Source organism: Pagrus major, chromosome 23, assembly GCF_040436345.1.
Source record: "Pagrus major chromosome 23, Pma_NU_1.0".
Lineage (NCBI taxonomy): Eukaryota > Metazoa > Chordata > Actinopteri > Spariformes > Sparidae > Pagrus > Pagrus major.
Window position 1 is genome coordinate 6,721,776 of NC_133237.1, and position 23,153 is coordinate 6,744,928.

A 23,153-nucleotide genomic window follows, 5' to 3' on the forward strand; every position below is an offset into this window, starting at 1 on the left:
ACATTAGTCTTGTTGTACAAGATTAAATTTGTTTGAAAAAGCAATGAATATGAGGTTAAAAAAAATCGGTTCCATTGTGCAACAGACAGAATATTTTTTCATCAAGGTGTTTAGACGAGTCCTTGAGGTTTTTAGAAAGACTTTCAGAAAAGTGTGGAGAGCTCTAGAGTGACTTTATGTGTTCATTTTTCACATGCTTAGTAATGATACCACATGAAGGGCACAAAATGGAGCTGTACGTGCTTTTGTGCTTTTGAGTGCTATTGGAGTGAGCTGATGTTATGCAAATGTGAGTATGCCTGCAAGAGGTGTATGCAAGTGTGTGCAGCACAACATTACTAAATACACCTCTCTATAAGTGACCATTTGGCTAAGTGCAGGGGTGGTTTATAGAGGATGAGGGAGGGTTGATATCTTCCCCGCTGACACAAATGACTGCAGACATCCCTCTGCCTAATGATACATTTTAGGGAACCTGCAAGGGAAAACAACAATTTAGCCACCCACAATCCCTCTCACTGAATCTCAGCAAGCAGCCCACTGCGGCTGCCTGTGCCACTGGTGAACACTTTGATGCAACGTTGGTGTGTTTGAGGGCCCATAAATGTGGAATATGTATTTAAGCCTCTCACATAGAGTATCAGTGTGTACATTAGCCACCAGCTCAGGTAGAGCAGATGGCTGGTTTCCTGTGTGCGTGTCTGCAGGAGTGACAGGAAGATTATCCAGGCGGTCCTCACCTCCGCTCAATGAAAACCTTAAACCAATTGAACTGAATTCTTGTCTGTTTGCATGGGTAGCTGTTTGTGCATGTGTGTGTGTGTGTGTGTGTGTGTGCAGGCCTGGGAACCTCTGAGTAGGTAAAAGGGATGTAGGGGCTAAAGACAGGATACGGAGGGAGGAAAAGAGAGTGATGAATTGCACGGGAGATTATCATAATCATTTTCAACATCACTATCACTCAATCATGTAGCTGTACCCCGCTCCAAGGAACACTCTGCTCTCCTTGTACATGCACTTTATCTGTCCAGCTCTTGTCTAAAAGTATTTTTATAAAGTGGGGGAAGGAAATTCCTCGCTGTTTTCCATGGCTGCCCCCAGTATTAATGTAGCACAGACTAGCAGCTGAGTATATTTATTTTACTTTTCACAAAGCAGCAGCCGGACAGAGGTATGCGTGTGAAAAGAACTTTAAAGCATCAAAAATATTATTTTCGCTCGAACATAAATAAATAAACACCCAGAAGCCAGGTCCTCTTTGGAATGTAGTAATTCTGAATTTTTATGAATGACTGCATTCATGCTTGGCCACGCCCCCGCCTCCAAACCTCAGCTCTCCGTGTTGGAGCTCCAAGCCCCGCCCTCCTCCCCTCCCTGTAGGGATACCTTGGCCGCGCGCCTGCCTCCTAATTGGTTGAAGGAGGTCCGGGGTGGGCGTGGCTGCCATAAAAAGCACGGGGCTGATATAAAAACAAGGCTCAAACTTTGATCGATGAAAATTTACAAGTGATGGGAGACATTTGAGGAGCAGTGCGCATGTCGGATTTAACCTCTGTGGACAAAAGCTATTGTTTCTAAGCCGGTGGAGGATTTATTTTTAATTTTTTATATATTTTTAAAAACCTTTTCTCCTCTTTGATGTGAATCAGCTGACAGCATGGGGATTCTGCTATTATGTGCTGTCTTGCAAGTGTTGACAGTCGGCTTGGTAAGTCTGCTCTCTGTCACTGCTCCATGTAAACACTGAGGAATATAACACTCACGTGCCTGTACTCTACTGTAACAACGGCTCGAGCGGATTTGAGCTGCAGTCGTCTGGTTACATTTACAGCCTAATCTACCATCCATGTCCCTGCTGTATTACATGACAAAGTAATGGTCTGGTGAAATCTTACCCACTATTCATCTCCACACACGTGGATCATAATGTCGAAACTATACGCTTACGCCCCACAACATGACTCAATGTTTTTGATAATGTTTGGAGAATTTGTAGTAATATTTTCTGGCTTCCTACATGTGGTTCGGGGACCACCATAAGTCCATGAGGGATGCGTCAGGGGGTCCTAAGCAAAATTAGTATCAGGCTGGTTAAGGATGAGAGTGCACAGTGTGTGTATGTATGTGTGTTACACTGTAGTTTATTATTGGATCACTGATGCATTAATGTGTAAGTAGCATTTTACTTTTGTTGCTGGTCAAATGGGAGCCAATTCGTCCCTTTGTCATATACAGTTGGTTAGTTTACATTACATTGTCATAAGAGCCGTTTAATAAATGACGAAGAATATTTTCCTCTGAAATGTAATGAAGTAGCATGAAATTGAAATACTTGAGCCAAACAGCTCAAATTTGTACCTGAGTATAGTCCTTATTTCACCACTACTTCTACAAATATATCCACAGTTTAGAGACATTTCAGTCAGAATACGCCGATGAAACATGGAGCAAACGCGTGTATAGAAGCCCTTAACGGCCATTGGTTAATAATATTTTAATCATTACTTTATCTCGAGATAACAAAATTAGAAAAGGAACCCATTGTCTCTTGAAAACACTTGTTATTCCATGATAATGACACAAATAACTTTGAGAAAACAAATAAAGTTGTCATCATTATCACTGGAAAACTAAGGAAAAATATTTTTGGGCTTCTGTACTTTTGTTTGATTGGGGTATTTTTAAGTGTTTAAAAGGTTTCTTCACCCTTTTACAAATTATATGTGCCTTCGCTTCTATATCTGTGTAGGTCCAAAATTACCCTACAGTAATATTATCCAACAGTTATACAAATGATGACAAAAATACACTTAAGGTCAATATGAACCCACTGCACGCTATAAATACCTACAGGAATATTAAGGGACTTGTATTTGGGGGATGTTTCAAGTACGAGTGATAATGCTAAAAATTTAAGGCTATTGTCACTGCATTGTGTAATGTCCAACTTTCTGAGACCCACAAGAGTGACTTGGACCGGTGAAAGTGAAACACCAGGACCTGGCCTGGGTTTAGACAGTGACAGAGTCAGGAAGGGATCCCTTAAGATGATCTGACTGTGGACAGTCAGATGGGCAGCTCTCTGTGATCTCAGTGCCTGCTGGGAGTTGTTGGATTGGCTCTGGTGTGTGGGGAACAAAAGATGTAGGAGCAGGAAGGTGAGTGGGAGGTGGGAGGTGGGGGTGGGGGGGTTTGGGTCAGGGAGCGTACCTTTCATCCCCGCTTGCCTGGCGAATGCCAAGCGGAAGGCGACAGAGGGTTACAGATATCCCTGTGGGGCCTGGGACAGTGCTGGGTATTCAGCTAATGTTTAAGCCTCACACACTTTGAGGAATTTCTGTGATCTGTGTAACATGAGTCACACTATTGTCCTGGTGGGCTCAGTGTGCCTTGCATGGAAACTGTACTGTATGAAGTTGTTTTGCTAATATTCAGGCCAACTAAAGTGTACTCTATGTCCGTCACTGTAGGTCAGTGCTGGCTGTCCGGTGGTGTGTGACTGTCCGGCCGGGCCTCCATCCTGTCCCCCAGGAGTGAGCTCAGTCCCAGACGGCTGCGGATGCTGCAAGGTGTGTGCGGCTCAGCTCAACCAGGATTGCCACGAAGGACGGCCCTGTGACCACCATAAAGGCCTGGAGTGCAACTATGGCAATGATGTGGGCCGTACCCATGGCATCTGCAGGGGTACGTATCACAGAGGAGGTGGTGGTGGGGAGGCTGAGAGAGAGGAGGGGTAGGGCTGGAGGGTTGGAGGGTCAGATGCAGGAGGAGTTTTTGGGTTTAGATTGGGCAGAGGTTGGGGTTGAGCAAGGGAATGTGTAACTTCAGGGTGGGGATTCTGGCTTCCGAGCCAAGCGGCTGGAGTCTCTCTTTGATAGGGGCTTCAGGTTTGAAGCCCGTGCCACGTTTCAAAAACAGAGCACCTTCATGAGCTGTGACTGAAACCTGGCCAACTCTGGGATTTATATAAGTAGTTCAGTGTGTACACAAACAGCCCCATGAAACGCACACACACACACACAGTGGTATTTTTATATGTGTGTTTATTTGGGGGTGTTTCTATATAAAGGGGGGTATCCGGGGTGTTCTGTGGGGAGTCCCTCTGAGGGAGCAAAGGGGAAGGACATTGTAAACAAGTCAAAAATTCCTCTCAGGTCTAAGAATAGAGCTTGCTTCATATATCTGGAGATAGTGTTTCTCTCCCTCACTCTTCTTGTCTACCTTCCATGCATATCAAAGATAGGCTTACATAAGAGCCACTTCCTGTTTGTCCTTTCCTCCTGTCACTCTCTTCAGGTCAAGAATATTTGATATCTGAACTCTATGGTTTTGTTCCTCAACCTGTCTGTCTGCTTCCTTCCCCTCAGCGAAGGCAGAGGGCCGCTCCTGCGAATACAACGGGCGGATCTATCAAAACGGCGAGAATTTCCGCGCTGGTTGCAAGCACCAGTGCACCTGCATCGATGGAGCGGTGGGCTGCGTCCCCCTCTGCCCCAGCCACGTACCCCTGGCGTCCCCTTCCTGTCCTGCTCCACAGCTGGTCAAGGTGCCAGGCCAGTGCTGCCTCAGCATTGACTGCCACAAGGGAAGCACCGTCGTGCCCCCAGTGCACCGCAGACCCCAACCTCCAGCTTACCCGCCTTACCCCTTCATTCCCTACCCATCCTACCCTTACCCGAAGCCTTATCCGAAACCGTACCGGAAGCTGTACCCCTACAAACCCAAGAAGGAGAAGGACACCCTTGGCAACGAGCTGGTGGATGTGGGGCGCAAGTGGGACAAGCCGCGTGGAAACAAGCACCTGGCGGGTAAGAGAGGGTGCCGCAGTGTCGCCTCGCTCAGAGTGCCGTCTGTTTCCTCTACGCAGTAAAGCATCATGTTTATGTTTTAGCCATTTTAGCCTCCTGACGCACAAACGGCCTCACTGTGAGCCTTTTCCCTCTGCATCTGCGTGTGTGTGTCAGCATTTATGTGAGGCTTGTTTTCCACTGGCTCCTTGCACACCAGAGGTGCTCTCTCTCTGTGTGCTCACACACACACACTGCTCTCACACAGCACATACCTCTGTCACCCAGCTTTCCCCTCTCTGTAATCACCCTCTCTATGCGTCAGTGTTGCCTGTTCAGTGAATGAGGCTAGTGTGCTTTGCATCTCTGGTCCTTTCCTTCGCCCTCTCTCTCCCACTGGCCCTTTTCCCCCCAAACTTCACTTTTGCTGATCTCGCTTCTCTTTCTCTGACCCTCCATATTTTGCATCGTGCATTGTCGTTGTCCCTCACACCACCTCTCTTTGATCTCTCCTAGCCTGGAGGCAGGTGGGAGATCAGTGCGTGGTTCAGACTACTTCCTGGTCCCAGTGTTCTCGGACCTGTGGGATGGGCGTCTCCTCTCGTGTTACCAATGACAATGCCCGGTGTAAGCTGATCAAGGAGACGCGCCTGTGCAACATTCGGCCCTGTAGCTCCATGTCTATCCCTGTCAAGGTGAGGAATGTCTTTGGTGCTTTTAAGATTCTCATAAGGGGATACATTACAGTCCTTCAACCATGCAGTCCAGCTACCATGCTAAATAGATTCAGGAAAGGATTGCTTTCAAGGGCCCAGATTGGTATTAATATCATGGCATGTTTACAGCCCCCGCCCCTGAATCTCTCTGTTCCTGGAGCCCTTTCTGGTAAATTCTGTCTATTCATGGTTCTGTTGCTGTGTGGGGAACATCCCTCGCAGGATGACGCCAGAGTTGATTTAGACCACGTTCACGCTTCTTCATGCTCAGTTGACGGTTGTCCCACTGTGAATTAAGGTGATTTAAAGCTTAAACCAGTAGTTCAACATTTTGGAGGTCACAGAGAGTCAAATAAAAGGACAAATATGAAACTAATGTCAGCACAAAGACTGGAAACAAGGGGAAACAGCTAGGCTGGCACTGTCTGAAGGTAATAAAATCTGCCTAGCATCAACTCTAAAGCTCATTAATTAACTTGTTATATCTTGTCTGTGACATTGTACCAGTGTGTTTATGGACCAGACAGTTTCTTGGCTGGCAGCAGTGACTTCCTGGAGTCTCCGTTGACTGTCTGGCAACTGCTCAGAGCAGAGAAGTAGAGCGGCACATACAATACTTTTATCACAATTACATATGACGTCAGAAAAAGACTTCACTTTACTTTGTCACCACGTTCCCAAATTTCCATTTAAAGGAGGCCTATTATGCTTTTTCTTTTTTTTCCTTTCCTCTAGGGTTTTATAGGTTCTTGTGCATATAAAAGGTCTTGAAAGTTAAAGTGTACAACTTACACAGCAAATAATAGTTTTACATAAAACTTTTCAGAGACTTGACAAAGGAAAAACTCTCCCTTGTTTGTCTGTGGGTTTGGGTTTGCATCTCCCTCCCACACTGGACCTGCGACACTCAGCTGCACTCATTGTCTCTTTGCTTTGTGATTTAAAGAGCACTCTGTTCGCCCACTCTATTGCTCTCCATATTTCATCAGAAACATTCTGCCTCCCGCTGTGAGCCACTCAGGAGGCTGATGGCTTGTTATGCACCTGTTTCTCTGCGCTCTCCCAATGTTTGTAGAGCTGCTGTGGGTGTTAATGTGTATCAGTGTCAATCCTTGACTATTGTTGGCATGCTCCTCTCTCTGGCACTCATCTGTTGTTCTGACCTTTATTTTGTTTTTCCCTGTCTATGTACTTAACTGGATTAGCTCTGATATTCGTGTCTCAGAGCTTGTGTATGACTTATTTTATTTTGCTGAGCGGTATGGCAGTTCTGATTCCAGGCAAATGGCAATGTGATCCTACAAAGCTTTCACTGGATATCAGTGTTAAGTTTGCTCTACATTTCTGTAGTGTGTAGCATTGCAGCTGAACCAAAGAAAATGTGGGCTTGCTATCATAGAGGCCCTTGGGATGGTGATGGTGGTTACTCAGTTGATCCACAACTTTGATCCAGAGCTGCTAGCATGGCTGTAGAGTCATATTAAATTCACTGTTTCTTTCTTCTTTCTCCCTCCACAGAAAGGAAGGAAGTGCTCTCGTACCCATAAGGCCCCTGAGCCGCACCGCCTGTCCTACGCCGGCTGCAGGAGCACTCGCCTGTACAGGCCTAACTACTGCGGTGTGTGTAGGGATGGTCGTTGCTGCTCACCCCGTCGCACACGCACCGCCAGCGTGACCTTTTCCTGCCCTGACGGCGAACGCTTCAACAGGTCTGTGATGTTCATCCAGTCCTGCAAGTGCAGCGACGAGTGCAACCATCTCAACGAGGCCGCCATGCCTCCACAGCGATGGCTCTATGGAGACACACACAAGTTCATCGACTAGTGGTACCATCCCCCCAACCTACATTCCCTCACAAAAAAAGACATTAACTCCCCCATAGTGATCCCCATTATAGAATAGCTGTCCTTAGTGTATCTATGAGTAGACGCAAGCGAGGTGCACACATCAACAACATCTCTTCTGGAAGATTATTTGGGGAGGAATGGGGAGAAAAAGAATTAATCAGATGGGCCAATCTCCAACTTTGAAAGAGCGAAGTGACCAGCCCCTGCTTTAGTGTAGTAAAAAGTTGTTTCTGGCCTGGCCAGACTTCAACAGACTGTGACAAAATTTTTAACATGGATGTGACCAGCCGCCATGTTGCTGCCATGCACCGAACGTCCCCTGAACTCTGAGACTTTTGTCGGGGACGCTGGTGTTGCCTTTGTTGATGGTGTGGATTCACATCAACAGGTCTGACTAGACAATAGAAAGCTGGTCCAACGTTGCATTGGAGCAAAATATGAAACCAGCTGGAATCATATGTCTGTACACTCCAATAACTTAGTATTGATAAACCAAATGAAGACCTGACAGCAAAGACTCTGAAGAAGATGGAGGAGCATCTCAGATGCTCTTACAGGAGTGTGGCTTGTGTCTTTTTATGGTATTTATTCACTGGTATTTATTGTTGAGACAGACATGATGACACAGTGGCCTGCCACCAGGGAAGGCGGTGCTGCTATGTTTGGAGCATTGCCGTGGCTGAACAGGGATCTGAGAGGGACAAAACAGCTGAGAGCTGTCAGCCATGACAGGGAGAGGAGGACTCCCACAGATCAGGAGCTCGACCCCTGGGTCGCATCGGAGGTCACGGCAGTCAGAAAGCCATATCTAATGATGGATGATGAAGGCTGCAGGAGAAGAGGAGTTATGTACTGGAAAAAGACAAGAGTTGAGCCTGATGGGTTGAGGCTTTGTGCGCATTAGCAGGGAATATGTCAAAGGTTGTTTACACAGCTGGACTCATCCCCTGCCTTGCCTCCACAAGAAACTGAGACATTTAGCAAGCACCAGAAGAACAAGCCTGGGATTCTGGCGCCAAGAAGTCGACCACCTAATTCCGTGCAAATTACAATCCTGACTCTGACGGGCAGTGAGAGAAAATCAGCCACTCTCGTTTGCTATAAAAATACAATTTGAAAACTGCGGGTGCTGAGGTAAACATGTAATTTGTGTGTGGCGGGTGGAACCGCTCTGGTGCCCGATCTGGCCTGTAATCGAGCAGCATGCCAGCTCACTGAAACGAAACAATAACTCATACTTCTTCGTGTCTTAGTGGTGTCTGTTTGTGAGCGCTGCTGTCAGTCAACAGCACTGTCAGGGGCAGAGAAGAGCTTGACGACCGTGCAGAGGACAATAAAAACCTATTTTTAAAGGACATTTTGAGGGAGAGAAATTCTGTATTCTTCTACCGTATTCGTGGCCAAAATCTTTGACTGACTCAAGGACCCAAGCATCTTATTTGACTTGGACTTGGGTTAAAGTTCACGCACCTTACACCAGCCTTGATTTATGACCTTTTATCTCATGCAAAGGTAATTTAAAAGGTCAGTTTAAACAGATTTTTATAACTTTGCTGAATACACATTTAAAACAGGTGATTCTAAATTATTTGAAGCACCATTTTATCATTTCAAAGATTTGTTTTCTCTTGTGCCATAAGGTAATGGCGGCTTAGACATGATTTCGGCTTTCTGTGAAACTGGAAGATATTTACATTTTCTACATCTTCTACATCAGTACACTTTCTTAGTGGAGAGACTGCTGCCTCTAAGCCGATGGGGTTTTAAATTGGTGGTTAAAACAAATTGTGTTTGGTAATTGTTCTTCATGTTGCCATTACTATTTGCCTATGTAGATGCTGTGGTTTTGGTAATGTATGTCTAGTTTTGTTAAAGGACACTATAGAGCAGCTATGTACAGATGCATCGTTACCTTCTATGTAGTTCTATCTGCTGTATAAGGGCCATCCTTTTCCGAGTTATACTGAAGTAGTCCATGTATAGTTTAGCAGGGTTCAGATCCTCTACGAGCATTGAGTGCAAATTTGGAAGCATGATGATTATGTGCCTGCTAGTGTACATTATTACCATCTGTAAAGATAGTCATGCTTTTTAGAATTACACATTTAAAAAACTTCACAAAGAGGTGAACAGTAAATTTTCAATGTTCCTCACAACTACTTATCTTGGAAAGTGGCTGCCTAACACATGTTTGATGTTAGAATTGGAATGGGTTCATCATTTTGCATTTTTCAATAAAGACATTTTCACTCCTACACTTTGTGTTCAGCATTTAGCAAAATGATAATTAGTCTTCATCGTGTGAATAAAATTACCCATGTTGATCATCAAATTATTCTCAACGACAGCTTTGGGGGCACTACTTTGAGCCAAATACCAAGATCAATTACAATAACAGCAAGTTAGTATGCTAACATTTGCTAATTAGCACCTAACAAAAAGTACATAAGGGGGTCATTAACTTGAGTAATGGACGATAACTAAAAATTTGACCTGATGGTGGAACTACAGGAAATGTCAACCTAATCAAGATTCATCTTCTATGATATAGCAGGATATAGGATATTTTGACTTAATGTAATTCCTGACTCACTATTTTATTGAAAATAGTAATTTTTGTATTTCAAACATTTGATTACATGATTTTTGGGTCTGTACAAAACAGGCATGTTCTTTTATGTCTGGAGTCTATGATTTGTAGCACCACAGTGCCTCACTAACATGATTTCAATTCATCAAAAACAATATGGTAATTGCATGTTACCAAATTGCGCCCCAGTTTGGACCAAAGTGGACAGACGGACCGCACCATCAATGGAACCACTATGCTGTGCGTGTGGCTAAAAGCCCATTAGTGCCAAACTGTTATCTGACTGCTTGTGGATCAGTATTCATTGTTGAACAAACAATTTGACACATTGTGATTGTAGTTGTGTCAAATATTTAAAATAAAAAAAACAAACAAATCAAGGTACCAACAGACATATTTCACATTACAGTGTGCCTATACTTAAAATAAAAATGGGTAAATTCACCACTAGGACTCCACTTTGTGACTTCTTTTATTGGAGGCATTCAGTTGGATATTCAAAGAAAGAGCTGCCATATAAGCCAAAATTGTTTTACTTGATGGTCACTACATGTCTACTTGATTTCTTTGTAATGATTAACTCTTGCAGTGGGGGAAAAAAAAACACAAAACTTCCTATACAAACTAGTTCAAACATTTAAAAAGGGGCTAAAAATCACTTTTACATGTTCCTCAGAACTACTTCCCTATACGTCTCTGTGGAGCTCTGCTTGAGATGGAAATCGATGATAATGGCGTAGAGACAATAATAGCCCTACAAGAGACCACAACAGTAAAAATGGCATTTTATAAAAAGTTTTAATTTCATTAAAGTAAAACAAAGCAAAAAATAGTAAAAGACAAATTAAAACCGACCATACCGTCCCATCCCCAAAAACTGACAATAAAAATAAATGTTTGGTGAACACGGAACAGAGCAGAGCTTTCAAAACAACAGTGAAGTACATCTACTTCCAAATACAAGACACAAGATCCATGAAGAGGAGACTTCTGCTTGGCTGGAGGACTCATCTGGACTGCTCGACTAAAGAGGGACAGAAGAGAAGAGACATGAGTCGGGCATGTGAAAGACCAGCGCAATGAGCAACAGCTGAGCATACCAACTTTTCACCAACAGGTTAAACATGTAGGGGCAGTTTCCATTTGATGAGAGCACCACAGTTACGTGGCAGCACCAACTGCTGCCTGTAGTTGCCAAGATGTCTAAAAGGTTTGTAACACCGGTCGAGTATCTGTGGGGCTATGTCCAATAGGCAAAATCTTACCAGATTAAAAACAACCCAGCAAATCACAGAAACATCAACATGTTACAGTGATAGGTTGTTTAAATCAAAGTGCTTTCAACCCATTAATCTACAAATTACAATCATTCCAACGGGTCACCACAGCAGGCATTCGGAAATGGAAACACTTACTGTAAGAGGAGATGTCAATCTCATCTGGCAGCTCGGCCACGTTGACCTCAAAACGGTCCTGCACATCGTTCAGAGTCTTGGCGTCGGTCTCATCAGACACAAAGGTTATAGCCAGGCCTTTGGTCCCAAACCTACCAGCACGGGCAACCTGATGGGCACAGCGAAGGCCAGAGTGAGTTACATCACAAAAACATGTGAAGAAAATCCAATACTGGTTATTACATCTATTACAGGGTAAAATCTAACCACCTTTAAGGTTCCTAAAGCAAAAATGTCCAGACCCTCAAGGCCTATGTCACATTATAATGTTATTATAAACACAATTGTGGGGAAAAAGTTTACAGAATTTTTTGTACCCACAGAATTCAATGTATATCGTCACTTTTTCCCCCCAACAGCTGTTCATACTAACTTTGTATGTTTTACTTATAATAATTAATTCTTAGAAATTCTGAAATAAATATAAGGACGTGATTGTTTCATTTCATTTACAGTATTAGATTTTTGGTGTACATGAGTGATTGTGTGGATGAGACACCAGATTATGTTGAAAATGAAGCATTAAGAGTATTTAAGAGAATTCAAGCATTTCCTAACATTAAAAACAATTAAAAGTAACTACAGGAAACCCTGGTAATACGTTATACAATGAGCAACTCACAGAACCATGCAGCCATTATGGCACGCCACTTTCCTTATTTCCAGAATGTTGCAGAGAGACATTTTAAACAAGAAATATAACGGGGGAAAAAATGTGCAGGTATCTCTGCCACCAGTTCTCACCCTGTGTAAATAGGTGTCAGAATCTTCTGGCATGTCGTAGTTGAAGACGATATTGACCCGCTCGATGTCCATCCCTCGGCCAAAGAGATTAGTGGCGACCAGGATCCGCCTTTGGAAGTCCTTGAATTGCTGATAGCGAGACAGCCTGTGGAGTAAGGAGGAGGAGGAGGGAGAATTATCAACACAGCTGCTGTAGGCATTACTGGACTGTATCCCTCTTTGAAGGCAATGATGTGTTGAGTTAACTGATGAGGCCTCATGCTCCATAAACATACTTAGCATTCAGAGCTCAATAGAGCATATGTTTATGAGAGTGGGTATGTAAGAGGAAGGTGTGTGTGTGTGTATATGTTCACGTCTCACCTCTCTTCCTGAGCCATTCCCCTGTGGATGGAAATTGCAGGGAAATTTTGTTCCACCAGAAGCTGGGACAGAGCGATGCAGCGCTGGACTGACTTGACAAAGATCACCACCTAGAGGCAAAGCAAAGGCAGTGAAACACAGCTGCTGAGGCCTGCAACCTAAATCACTATTTGGATTTCTGATGGTATTCAGATCCTGAATTAGGGATATCAAATTGAGTGGAACTTCTCAGTGACTGTCCAGCATTAAAGGTATAGTTTAGCATTTTGGGTGATAGGATTATTAACTTCCTTGCCAAGAGCTAGATTGTGAGTTTGATGCCACTTTCATGTCTGTATGCTCAAAGCCACACTGTAGGCAGCACCCAGTTAGCTTAGCAAAAAAGACCGGAAAGAGGAGTAATACACTTACCAAATTTATGTAAACAAACAAAAAACAACAACACTTCAGTTCACTTATAGGCGTGTATGCATCAGACTATGTCTTGGTTGGAACATGTAACTTCCTGTCTCAACTGGATGCCTGATAGCTGCTCAGAGCCAAGAAATAGTCTGGCACAAAACCCCACAATACCATGCATCAATACCCTTTTTGTACAGATTAAAAAAAATACAAAGTGTTAAATGGCAAGTGTAGTGGTTCTGGTAGGTGGATTTTGTTACCTTTTTATGCTCAGCTAACTGGCTAACATTACTGTGATGTCAAAGACTTTGTTCAAACTCCAAATTCAGTTTTTTTTTATGTCCAGACTGTAGCCAGATTGATTTTAGGAGGTATGGCAGTAAAAAAACACATGAACTGCAATTTTCGCAAACTACATCCAAGCCACATTTACAGATGAGTTTCAGTTGATAGACTATGGTCAGAAGTAAGTTAACTGAGATGCTGTTTTGCTTGACACAAAGTACACAAGCCTGGTTGTATTTATGTTTTAAAATGTTATACCCTCAATGTTGTGTCAATTTTGCCTCATCATATCGAATATTGATATTTTTAACATATTGTATTAATGTTAGTAATCCCAGTATTGTGACAACATTAACTATCTGTCATAAAGATCTGGTTTGAGAAACTTTAAACTAATTCGCATGCAGTCTGAACAAAGCCAGATTTACCAAAACAACATGAAAGTGGCATCGACCTCCTCACACCTTGGCAAAAAGTGAATGAGCGCATTTCTCGAAATGTCTAACAATCCTTTAAACCATTTTCTAACCCCTGCCACCCACTTTACCTGGTTGAACTCCAAGACATCAAGCAGGTCAAAGAGCTTGCGGTTCTTCTCGCTGTCCTTCAGTTTGGAGTAGTACTGTTGCAGGCCGTGGAGTGTAAGTTTGGTCTCGTCGTCCACAAATACTTCCATGGGCTGCAGAGGAAGCGACAGAGGGTCAGTTGTTGAGTTTCTGGTTACAATAACATCATATGAAATTCAAATGTGCAGCAGCTTTAATGCATAAAAAGTTTCCCTGCTGATAAAACAGTGTTCAAGGGAATTCTGTTCACCGATTACTTACATCCTGCATGAATTTGCGGCAGACTGGTCGGATGTCTTTACTCAGTGTTGCGCTGAACATCATGACCTGCTTCTCATGAGGTGTGATCCTGAAGATTTCCTGTACGTCACGCCTCATGTCTGTTACACAAAAAGACAGAAATGAATAACGGCTCTGATTAAACATTAGGTCTGGAGGTGTGAGTGACCTCATCAGATATATTCAGGAACCAGTGAGAACTGAGAAGAAATGTCAGCCAATATTTCCACAACCGAACACACCTAGCTGCTCCAACATTTTGTCACACTCATCCAGGACAAAATGCTTGACGTTCTTCAGACTGAGGGTCTTGTTACGGGTGAGAGCGGTGATACGGCCTGGTGTTCCGACAACGATGTGAGGGCAGTTCTTCTTCAAGACTTCCTCGTCCTTCTTGATGGCCAGGCCACCGAAGAATACTGCTGCCTTGACTGTGGGCATGTACTTGGAGAAACGCTCGTACTCTTTGCTGATCTGGAAGGCCAGCTCTCGCGTGTGGCACATGACTAATACAGACACCTAAGGAGCAGACACACAGAGACTCAGACACTTTGCATTTGCACAATTTAAAGCTCCCTGGCACATTTTTAAGCAGCAAGAACAAAATCTTTTAATACATCCCTTTCCCCAGTGGAACAAGACATCTGAGGTCTACCTAATGCAGGATTTACAAGTAGTATGGTAAGTATGTAACAGCTATGAAGGTAGGAAAAATTATTAAAAGTACACAATTCAGAGTATAGACATGTAGACTTGAAAAAGTTCTTGTAACACTTTTAAAAATGATTTATTAACGTGCAACTATTAATAGCAGCTATTCTGACATAATTATTATCTGCGCACACGTTTGTTGTCCGCAGCACAGAGAAAGGGTTAGTACGCAGCACTTTACACTGGTTGAACATTTTAATATTGTTAATGCCTTTCATACCTTTTGCTCAGTGCTTTCAATTACTAACTTCTAGCTGGAAGGAGACCAATAAATCTAAATGAACCGATCCTCAAACCCAAGATTTGAGGATGTAAAAAAAAGCTTCTGTTGAGGACCATCTTTGACAATGCTCTTTCCTTTAACACATATACCTTAGGTGTTCAACATGTGTACTAACCTGTCCATCAATGGGTTCAATCTGCTGCAGTGTGGCCAGCACAAACACCGCCGTCTTGCCCATACCAGATTTGGCCTGGCACAGGATGTCCATGCCCAGGATAGCTTGTGGGATGCATTCATGCTGGACTGCAGAAAGAAACACACAAAAAAGGATTTGGACTTGTGCATTTATATGATGGTCTGTATCACAATTATTTCAAGCTATTGAACAAAGCACCCTGACGTGTGGCAGCCTAGTATGTTAAAACCTTTACAGAACATGTAAAGCAGGTCGAGCTCTTGCAAAACCGCTTAATGCAGCTAGGTAGCATGGCATTATTCACAGCAACTTCAGAGGTCTCAGCTGAGGAATAGTGGTGGTAGATAAAGCTTCACTTACAAAGATTTCACCTTTGCTTGTCTGTGCACCTGAAAGTTTAATTTTCTTCTCTGCTGATTTCATAGTTAATGCACAGATGCAACAAGTAAGAAATCTTTCTAAGAGTAGCCACATAACATCTAGACTGATGCAGCGATACTAAGTGCCCAAACTAGCTAGGAACTTGTGCACAGTTGAGGGCATGGTGATAAAAAACAACATAACCTCAGGCGGACAAGTGCAGACAACGAGTGGGGATGATCAAATGCCCCTTACCTTCAGACGGATGCTCAAAACCACAGTCGATGATGGCACGGAGCAGCTCTGGTTTAAGCAGAAAATCTCTGAAGCCAGAGCTGTGGATGGAGACGTAGGAGCCCTTCACCTCCTTCTTGCCTGCAGGGGCTGCGCTCTCAGGGGCTCCTTGAGGCTCTTCATCCTCTTCATAATCGAGCAGCTCATTGTCAACATCGTTCTCAGCCATTGTGTCTGTCTAAAGTAGGGAAAACACCAAACTGTTTTAAATACCTTCACCCCTTTGTTGGGTTTACAGGGGGGCTGTTAATTAAACCCACCTGTTGGTGCCACTCTTTGTGCCAGGTTACACCACAGGCTTTTAAGTACGTTTATTTAACATGTTTTTCATGGGTGGAAACGTATATAAACATCTACATATTTTCATAACAAGACAAAACTGGTTTTCGTGATACTTGCATCAATCTGTTTAAGACGGACAGTGAACATTAGCTGTGTTGTGTGTTTCCCACAACTCCATTCTAAAATGAGAGGCCAGTGAGAGAGAAATGCTAGCTAACTTAGCTACATTTGAGAGTACGGGTATATTAAACAAGGTCTACATTTTAATTCTTGTGATGCTTCTGAACCGAAATTGTACTCTGAAAAACGCACCCAATATCACATACAGTCCTGGTCAAACGTAGCCTTTAAGTTTAGCCGAAAGTGCCGGATTAACCAACCGGTTAGCTATCTTCTGAGCCGTTTACAACACTGGAAAGCTATTGTGTTGCATAACCGTTGCTAACGTGGCAAGCTAAGGAGCTAAACGGCACCGACTATTGTGCTACCTGTCCATCTAATCTATACGAAATACGTGGGAAGATAAAACGTAAATGATTATAAAGAACGCTTAACGCAAAATATAAAAATGCTACGCATTTACTGGATATTTACATGTATTGGGAAAATGGGTGGGTTGGCCGAGCAATCTACTTCAACGCGCTAGCTAGCTAGCTCAGTATCGCCGCAAAGCAAACAATGAATGAAGCTATTTAATTTCAGAGTAACTGCGTTTATCTGTGACTTAAGTAAACATAATCTTATTTGCAACCTCTTGGACAAAGTTTTGAAAACTCTCTAGATGCTACAATGAAAGCAATATTATGTTCTTACCGTTCCGGTGTTAGCTGTGCGTCCAACTACAGATCAACACCGCATGGGGAGGCCTCAGTAGGTATACGACTAACCGGAAGTTCCTCCTCCGCCGAAGAGCGTTGACATGATTGGTGGATTTGGGTCCAGGCAGCCAGCGATTGGACGAAAAGTGTGCCGCAGTCCACCGCAGCTTAAAAAAGCGGGATACGGCAGTGACGGACTCGATGTATGGAAGCCCATATAGAAATATGTCATAAAATAAATGCGCACAATAAATAACTGTCTTATTATAGTTTTAAAGAAATCAATAAATAACTGGGAACAGTTGTGCCTGCAAAAGCCTTTGGATATCAGCACCTGTCTTGTGTTTGTGTTGTTATATTAATGTGAAACATTATTTTATAAAGTCTGAGGCCTGTGCTGAGACTGCATGAGCAGATACTGATTTACAGGATGAAGCATCTGGCCTGGAAAAATACTTTGAACTGTAGAAACCACAATTTTTGATGTTACTGGGGAAACTTGCAACTATATTTACATGAAACTTGAATGGAATTGTGACTTGTATTTACTGTACAGATGACAAGAAGCCACTTCCCTTCCTTTCATTTTAGCGTTGCAATAGTTGGTTTTAGTTTTATACACATAGGTTTTTGATTTCTTCTTTTCAGTTCATTCATTCATTCATTCATTCATTCATTCATTCCTTTTCAAATTCTTCCTAACCTGTTATACCAAAGAGTTTGATACAAATCCAGTTAACTAATATATAAATATTTGCATGCATTTTTATGTAAAAAAAGAAAAAAGTATAAATAATTCAACCACATTCCTTTGTATTAGTGTTGACATCAGTGTATTCAGAATCATGGGTCTTCACTGTCTTCCAGTGGTCACAATGAGGAACTGCAGCACAAAATTAAACACTAATCATTACTAACAGCAGCAAGAACACCGGTATTGATAATACTTGTGTTAATAAAGAGCTGATTTTAATTTCTCTGGTGTAGAGACCAGTGTAACCTGCTAGAAAAGCTCATACTAGCATCAGGTTAGACTGGATAGCATATAAACACTTGGTGAAAGTGACCAAACAGGAATGACCAGAAACAAACACTGAGACAGAAATAATCAAGAAATAATGATGTTTATTGTTCTCTAGTGGTCACAGTTAGAAACTAGAACTGCATGTTCTTCAGTGGGAATGACACAGATATTGATACTGATTAGAAATATTCCTTAGAGGTATTGAAATGGGTTTCACACTCATGCTATTACTAATTTTAACAGTATTAATTTCAGTATTAATTTTATCATTCATAGTTTACATATTTTATAAACAGCCCTACAACAAATACTACATTTGAGAAAGATTTTTTTTCCCACATGAGTTTAGTTAACACTAATTTCAGTGTCGTATAAAAATCTGTGTGGAAAATGTGTAGTATGTGGGCTAAAACGTAAATGCAATTTTAATAGTTGTTTAAGCTTCACTTTAAAAGGAGTAACAGGAACTACATTTTAAAAGAGTAGTTAATAAAGCATTGCAAAATTAAAATCCCATTTAAAAAAGTATAAAAAACAGTATACAAAAAGGAGGGAATACTATCAGTGTCTGGATACTGTTCTGTGATCAGTCTTATATCTGTGATTCCAGAGCAGAAGAGAAGCTCCACTGTGTAGGAGAGAAGTAAGGGAAACTGTCGGACTCGGGCCTGGAATGACCCTCTGAGTATGTACCAGAGGTGGGGCAAGACCGGCTCAGGAAGTCCCTTACATGGGGAGGCAAAGATAGAAACAACCAGTCTTCCACCAGGAGGCCACCTCCATGCAGCCCTGAGCAGCAGCCCAACTCAGCAGGCAGTTCCTCCAGGCTGTTGCTGCGCAAGTCCAACCTGTTCAACTGACTTAAAGCTGCAATGCCTCTGGGTAATGAACTGAGAGAGTTGTGAGCCACATTAAGGATGCGCAGCTCCAAACAGCTGTTAAATAGCCCAGGTGGAAGGATCTCTATCCTGTTCCCACTGAGGTCCAGCTCTGTTAGCAGCTGCAGTGACTTCACCTCTGCAGGCAGCCCTTCCAGCAGGTTACCAGCCAGCAGGAGCCTACGAAGGCGGCGTAGAGTAAAGAGTGCTGGGGGAAGGCTCTGGAGCTGGTTGTTGGATAGATCTAGGAGCTCTAGGCCTCGCAGCACACCAACACTGGCCGGCAGTGCCAGAACACGGTTAAAGGCAAGTCTGAGGCAAGAGAGGCGTCGCAGATGAGCCAGGCTGAGCAGCTCCTCCAGAGTTCTCAAGTTGTTATGCTGCAGGTCAAGTGTGCGCAGGTTGGTGAGAGCCAGCAGGGCAGAGGGCAGACGCTCTAGCTGGCAGTCCTGCAGCAGCAGCTCTGTCAGGTCCACCATCCGCTTCAAGCCTGTCAGGACGAGCAACCTGGTCCCCTCGTTGTAGATCTCCAGCCTCACCAGGCTGCCAGCCACCTCACACAGCTCCCCAGGGATCCGCTGCAACATGCCTCGAATCACCAGCACACGGAGGTGACGTAAGTGCCGGAGACTCCCCAATGCCCAGCTGCGGCCCACTCCACCATCACTACTCAGGCGGCCAGAGAGGTGGAGCTCATGCAGGCTGCGGAGGGAGAAGACCCAGCTGGGGATCTCTGAGGCCTGAGTAAAGGTGAGGTGGAGGACCTCCAGACGCTCTTGGAGGACTCCGAGAGCACCGGGATCCACCGCTGCTGTGCAGTGATAGAGGTGGAGCTCTCTGCCGTAGGAATTCACAATAAAAGACTTAATTAAATGCGTAGAAAAACAAGAAACAAGTGTTTGTACATCTCAGTTTTCAGTGGTAGGTGTCACATATAGTTTTTTATTTGATTTGCATTGGTCAAAATGTGTAAATCATGAGACATGATACCTGAGTGAGGTCATGTTGGCCACTTGTGCAGTAAACCTGGCCTCTGTGATGAGCTCCAGTTTGAGGACCTGAAGCTGGCTGAGAGTGAAGAGGGCCGGAGGGAGGCGAGGCAGGGCCACCAGCTGCAGTCTGGAGCAGCCTTCTGCATCCACACTAGTTATGGCACGCAGCTTCTCCTCCCCCCAGCGCCGCTCCAGGTTTTCCTCCAGCAGCCTGCTCTCACTGACAGGGGACAGAAAAACAGACAGACGCTGGGCCAGCAGAGGGTCATACTGGTCCAACATGTGTAACAGAAAGGCCAGGTCATTTCTCAGGTCAGGGACGTCTGCCAGGGAGCACAACTCCTTCAGAGAGTGGAAGGAATACTGGCGTAGAGAGCTACAGTAAGCAGGGCACAGACGGAAAAACAGAATAAGAAATGTATTACTCAGAATATGCTGTAGCCCAAAACAAATCCAAAACTAATCTAATCGGATCATCATGCCTCTAGCATGGTCCACCTCATTGGCATTTTTCTGACTCCTTGAACAATTACAGCCTGTGTGGTCTACTGAAGTCTCAACAGACTATTAATCATTTGTTCTGGCGATTGTTTTGGGTTTTTCAGTATTAATTTAGCAAATAAATGTAACTTTATATACTGTACACAAATGCACTAACCTGTGTAAAATCCAACTGAGGGTGTAAAAGTTCAGCAGGCCGTACAGCCCCAGTATGGTCAGGTAAGCCACCAGTAGTTTGCGTATAAGGGAGGAGAGCACGTGGATACACTGGAAGGTAGTGTAGCCCACCATGGCCCACTCCTCAGGGTGACAGGTGTGGGTGAAGGAGAAGGAGCTGAGAACAGGGATGGTGTAACTCATGATCAGGGTTACCATCAGCAGTTTGAATATTGTTTGAGCCAAGTAGACCTGAATAGATGGAAAAAGGGTATAATGAATACATTAAGACATTAACTTGTGTTGTGAGATGAAACAACCTTCTGTGCTCCATTTACAAACATTTACGTGTTTGAACAATGAAATAAATAAAGGTAACAGGCAATGTAAATGATACATGCACATCGTCTACACAAGAGGGTCTCTCACCTTGTAGATGACATCTGAGCTTTCACAGTGGGACCGAAATTTTCTGACCCTTTCGAACAGCGCCCTGGCCTGTTCTCCGTCACTCTTATCCAGACTGATGACCTGCCTGGGACTGTCAACCATTATTGGCTTGGAAGACAGAAAGTGATCCTGGGAGCCGTGGGATATAGACGACAGGGTGGAGCTACAGGAGAGTGTGGAAGGGCACGGGGATGGAGGGGCAGTTGTGGACGCCCTATCTGACCACTTCAAAAGTGGACTGTCTGCACCCGAGTCTATGCTTGATTGTCTTGTACGGGTCTCTGGGGGTGAATATGACCTCACAGAGGGATGAGGTTGGGGTGGTCGTCTCTCCTCCATCACCTCCTTGTCTTGGATGTTCTCCTGCCGGGCAGCATGGGACAGGGCCTGAGATGTCCAGGGTGACTCGCAACACTTCGCCAAGATGGCCAGGAAGTGCTCTATGCGGGCAGAGGTGTGGGGGAAGTGGAGCCAGAAGGAGCCGCTGGCTACCAGCACTAGAGTCTGTAGCAAGGCCATGTAGGGGAAGAAGCGGGAGCACAAAGGCAAAGCCTCATGGTAGCACACCTAGACAGACAGATTGTCACATAGTCACTTCAACCTGCAATAACTGATTTTTTTAGCAGCAGAAATATATTATATATGACATATTATCACCCTATAGGCAAACTTGTTAGCAGACAGCTTGTTTTCTCATCCAGCAGCAAGCAACATTAGCATTCATTTGGAGTCGTGTTTCTATCCACCTGATGAATTTAAGTCCAATCTCCGCTCTCCTTTTAGCTCTGTCTTTGGTCTCTACCAACCCCTGAGGGAAATATTTGGATCTGTAGCTGTTAAATGCTCCTCTAGTTGGCTGCTAACTTTGGCTGTCTGCCATTTAGTGTTGGTAGCATGCAGCGGATTTTTAGAGCTTGCAGAAAACAGATGCCTTCTGTGGCCTACATAACACTATGAGAACCGCAAGAGTGAACCAAAACAGTAAAGTTGAAGGAAAACAAACCAAAATAATCAGATAAAAGTCGCTATAACGCTCCATAAAGCTGAGGGGAAGTGCATATTGATTAAAGCTGCTTTAAAGGACTTAACACACTAATAACTCAGGCTAGTATGACATACCTGGCTGATGTAAACATATTGCTGGTAGACCAGATGCGTGCGTCGACCCCGGGCTGTAGACTGTAGATTCTGGATGTTGGGTGGCACATGGGTTGGAGGCTTTGAAGATGGTGTCAGTGCCACATCCTCACCAGCTGATGGATTCCGCTCACTACTATTTGCAGTGACAAGTTGATTCAAGGGAATGCACACCACTCTGTCCCTGGACAGCTGCTCAGTACAAGCCAGGACGGATGCCATCAGCATGAGGACCACCAGGTAGTCCATGAACACCTCCCACCAGGGCTTCAGCAGCTTAGAACGGCTCTGATGCTGGTTCAAAGGTGCCAGCTCCGACAGGGAAAACATGGCGACGTCTGGGCCTCACAAGGATGACTGTTAAAATAATTGTGAATTATTGGGCAATGCACATTGTCCGATGTAGTGATTTACAAAGTTGAGTCTAACGTGTTAAAATTAAAATCTGTGACTCGATGATGGAAAAAATACTGGCACACCAACCAAATATTAGCATCTATAGTATTATTGTCACCAGTTTCTGCCATCGTAAAATATTACAATGACCTGATCTTAATATTAAGGGGTCACTAATTTTGGTAACCACTGCCTGATCCAGTAACAACCTGATCAGATCACACAATAAGAAGTATCCAGCAGAGATCCTGTCTTAAAGTCCCGTAAAAAACCGAACCTGGACCTTTAAAAGTCTTTAAACCAGTGGTTGCACATTAAAAGTAAACTAAATAAAATAGTACAAACGTTTCCACTGTAGGCAACATCTCTTAAGTCTACTTCTTGGCCAAATAAATACAAATCAGAACAGAACAATTGATGTTATTTTTACAGCCCAGGATTAACTTTCACCTACCAGAGTAAACAGCTTGTTCTCCTGCTTTTCTTTCCCTCCTCTGATCCAGCTCACAGCCGCCTCACAGAAACTTCATACCGGCGCTGTCTGGTTCTGCCCTGAAAAACTCCTGAAACTTACCACAAACTCCTCCTCAGCTGGGCGACACACAGCTTTTCAACGGTTGCCATGGCAGTGTAGGATGTGTGGCTAAAAAATCTAATTCAACACCAGAAGCCCGTTCAAGACCCAGTGGGGGCACACATGCA

General features: G+C 43.8%; 3 protein-coding genes across 3 annotated transcripts; 1 reads left to right on the forward strand and 2 right to left on the reverse strand.

The window, feature by feature from the left end:
• The first annotated feature begins 1,591 nt into the window (after positions 1-1,591).
• Positions 1,592-9,605, forward strand: LOC141019570 (CCN family member 1). The gene is made up of 5 exons (XM_073494527.1): positions 1,592-1,708; positions 3,471-3,684; positions 4,368-4,808; positions 5,304-5,482; positions 7,022-9,605. Exons 1-5 carry the CDS (start codon positions 1,658-1,660, stop codon positions 7,325-7,327), a joined length of 1,191 nt encoding a protein of 396 aa, XP_073350628.1. The 5' UTR covers positions 1,592-1,657; the 3' UTR covers positions 7,328-9,605.
• A 789-nt stretch (positions 9,606-10,394) lies between these two features.
• On the reverse strand, positions 10,395-16,992 carry ddx39ab (DEAD (Asp-Glu-Ala-Asp) box polypeptide 39Ab). The gene is made up of 10 exons (XM_073494855.1): positions 16,913-16,992; positions 15,779-15,995; positions 15,143-15,270; positions 14,276-14,552; positions 14,016-14,134; positions 13,736-13,867; positions 12,502-12,611; positions 12,139-12,283; positions 11,356-11,503; positions 10,395-10,964 (listed from the first exon to the last, which is right to left on the reverse strand). The coding sequence occupies exons 2-10, from the start codon at positions 15,984-15,986 to the stop codon at positions 10,948-10,950; spliced, it is 1,284 nt and encodes a 427-aa protein (XP_073350956.1). The 5' UTR covers positions 15,987-15,995; positions 16,913-16,992; the 3' UTR covers positions 10,395-10,947.
• Positions 16,993-18,533: 1,541 nt separating this feature from the next.
• On the reverse strand, positions 18,534-22,385 carry LOC141018972 (volume-regulated anion channel subunit LRRC8D). Its single transcript, XM_073493728.1, has 5 exons — positions 22,038-22,385; positions 20,898-21,485; positions 20,470-20,720; positions 19,810-20,187; positions 18,534-19,656 (listed from the first exon to the last, which is right to left on the reverse strand). Exons 1-5 carry the CDS (start codon positions 22,383-22,385, stop codon positions 18,534-18,536), a joined length of 2,688 nt encoding a protein of 895 aa, XP_073349829.1.
• Between the last annotated feature and the right edge of the window lie 768 nt (positions 22,386-23,153).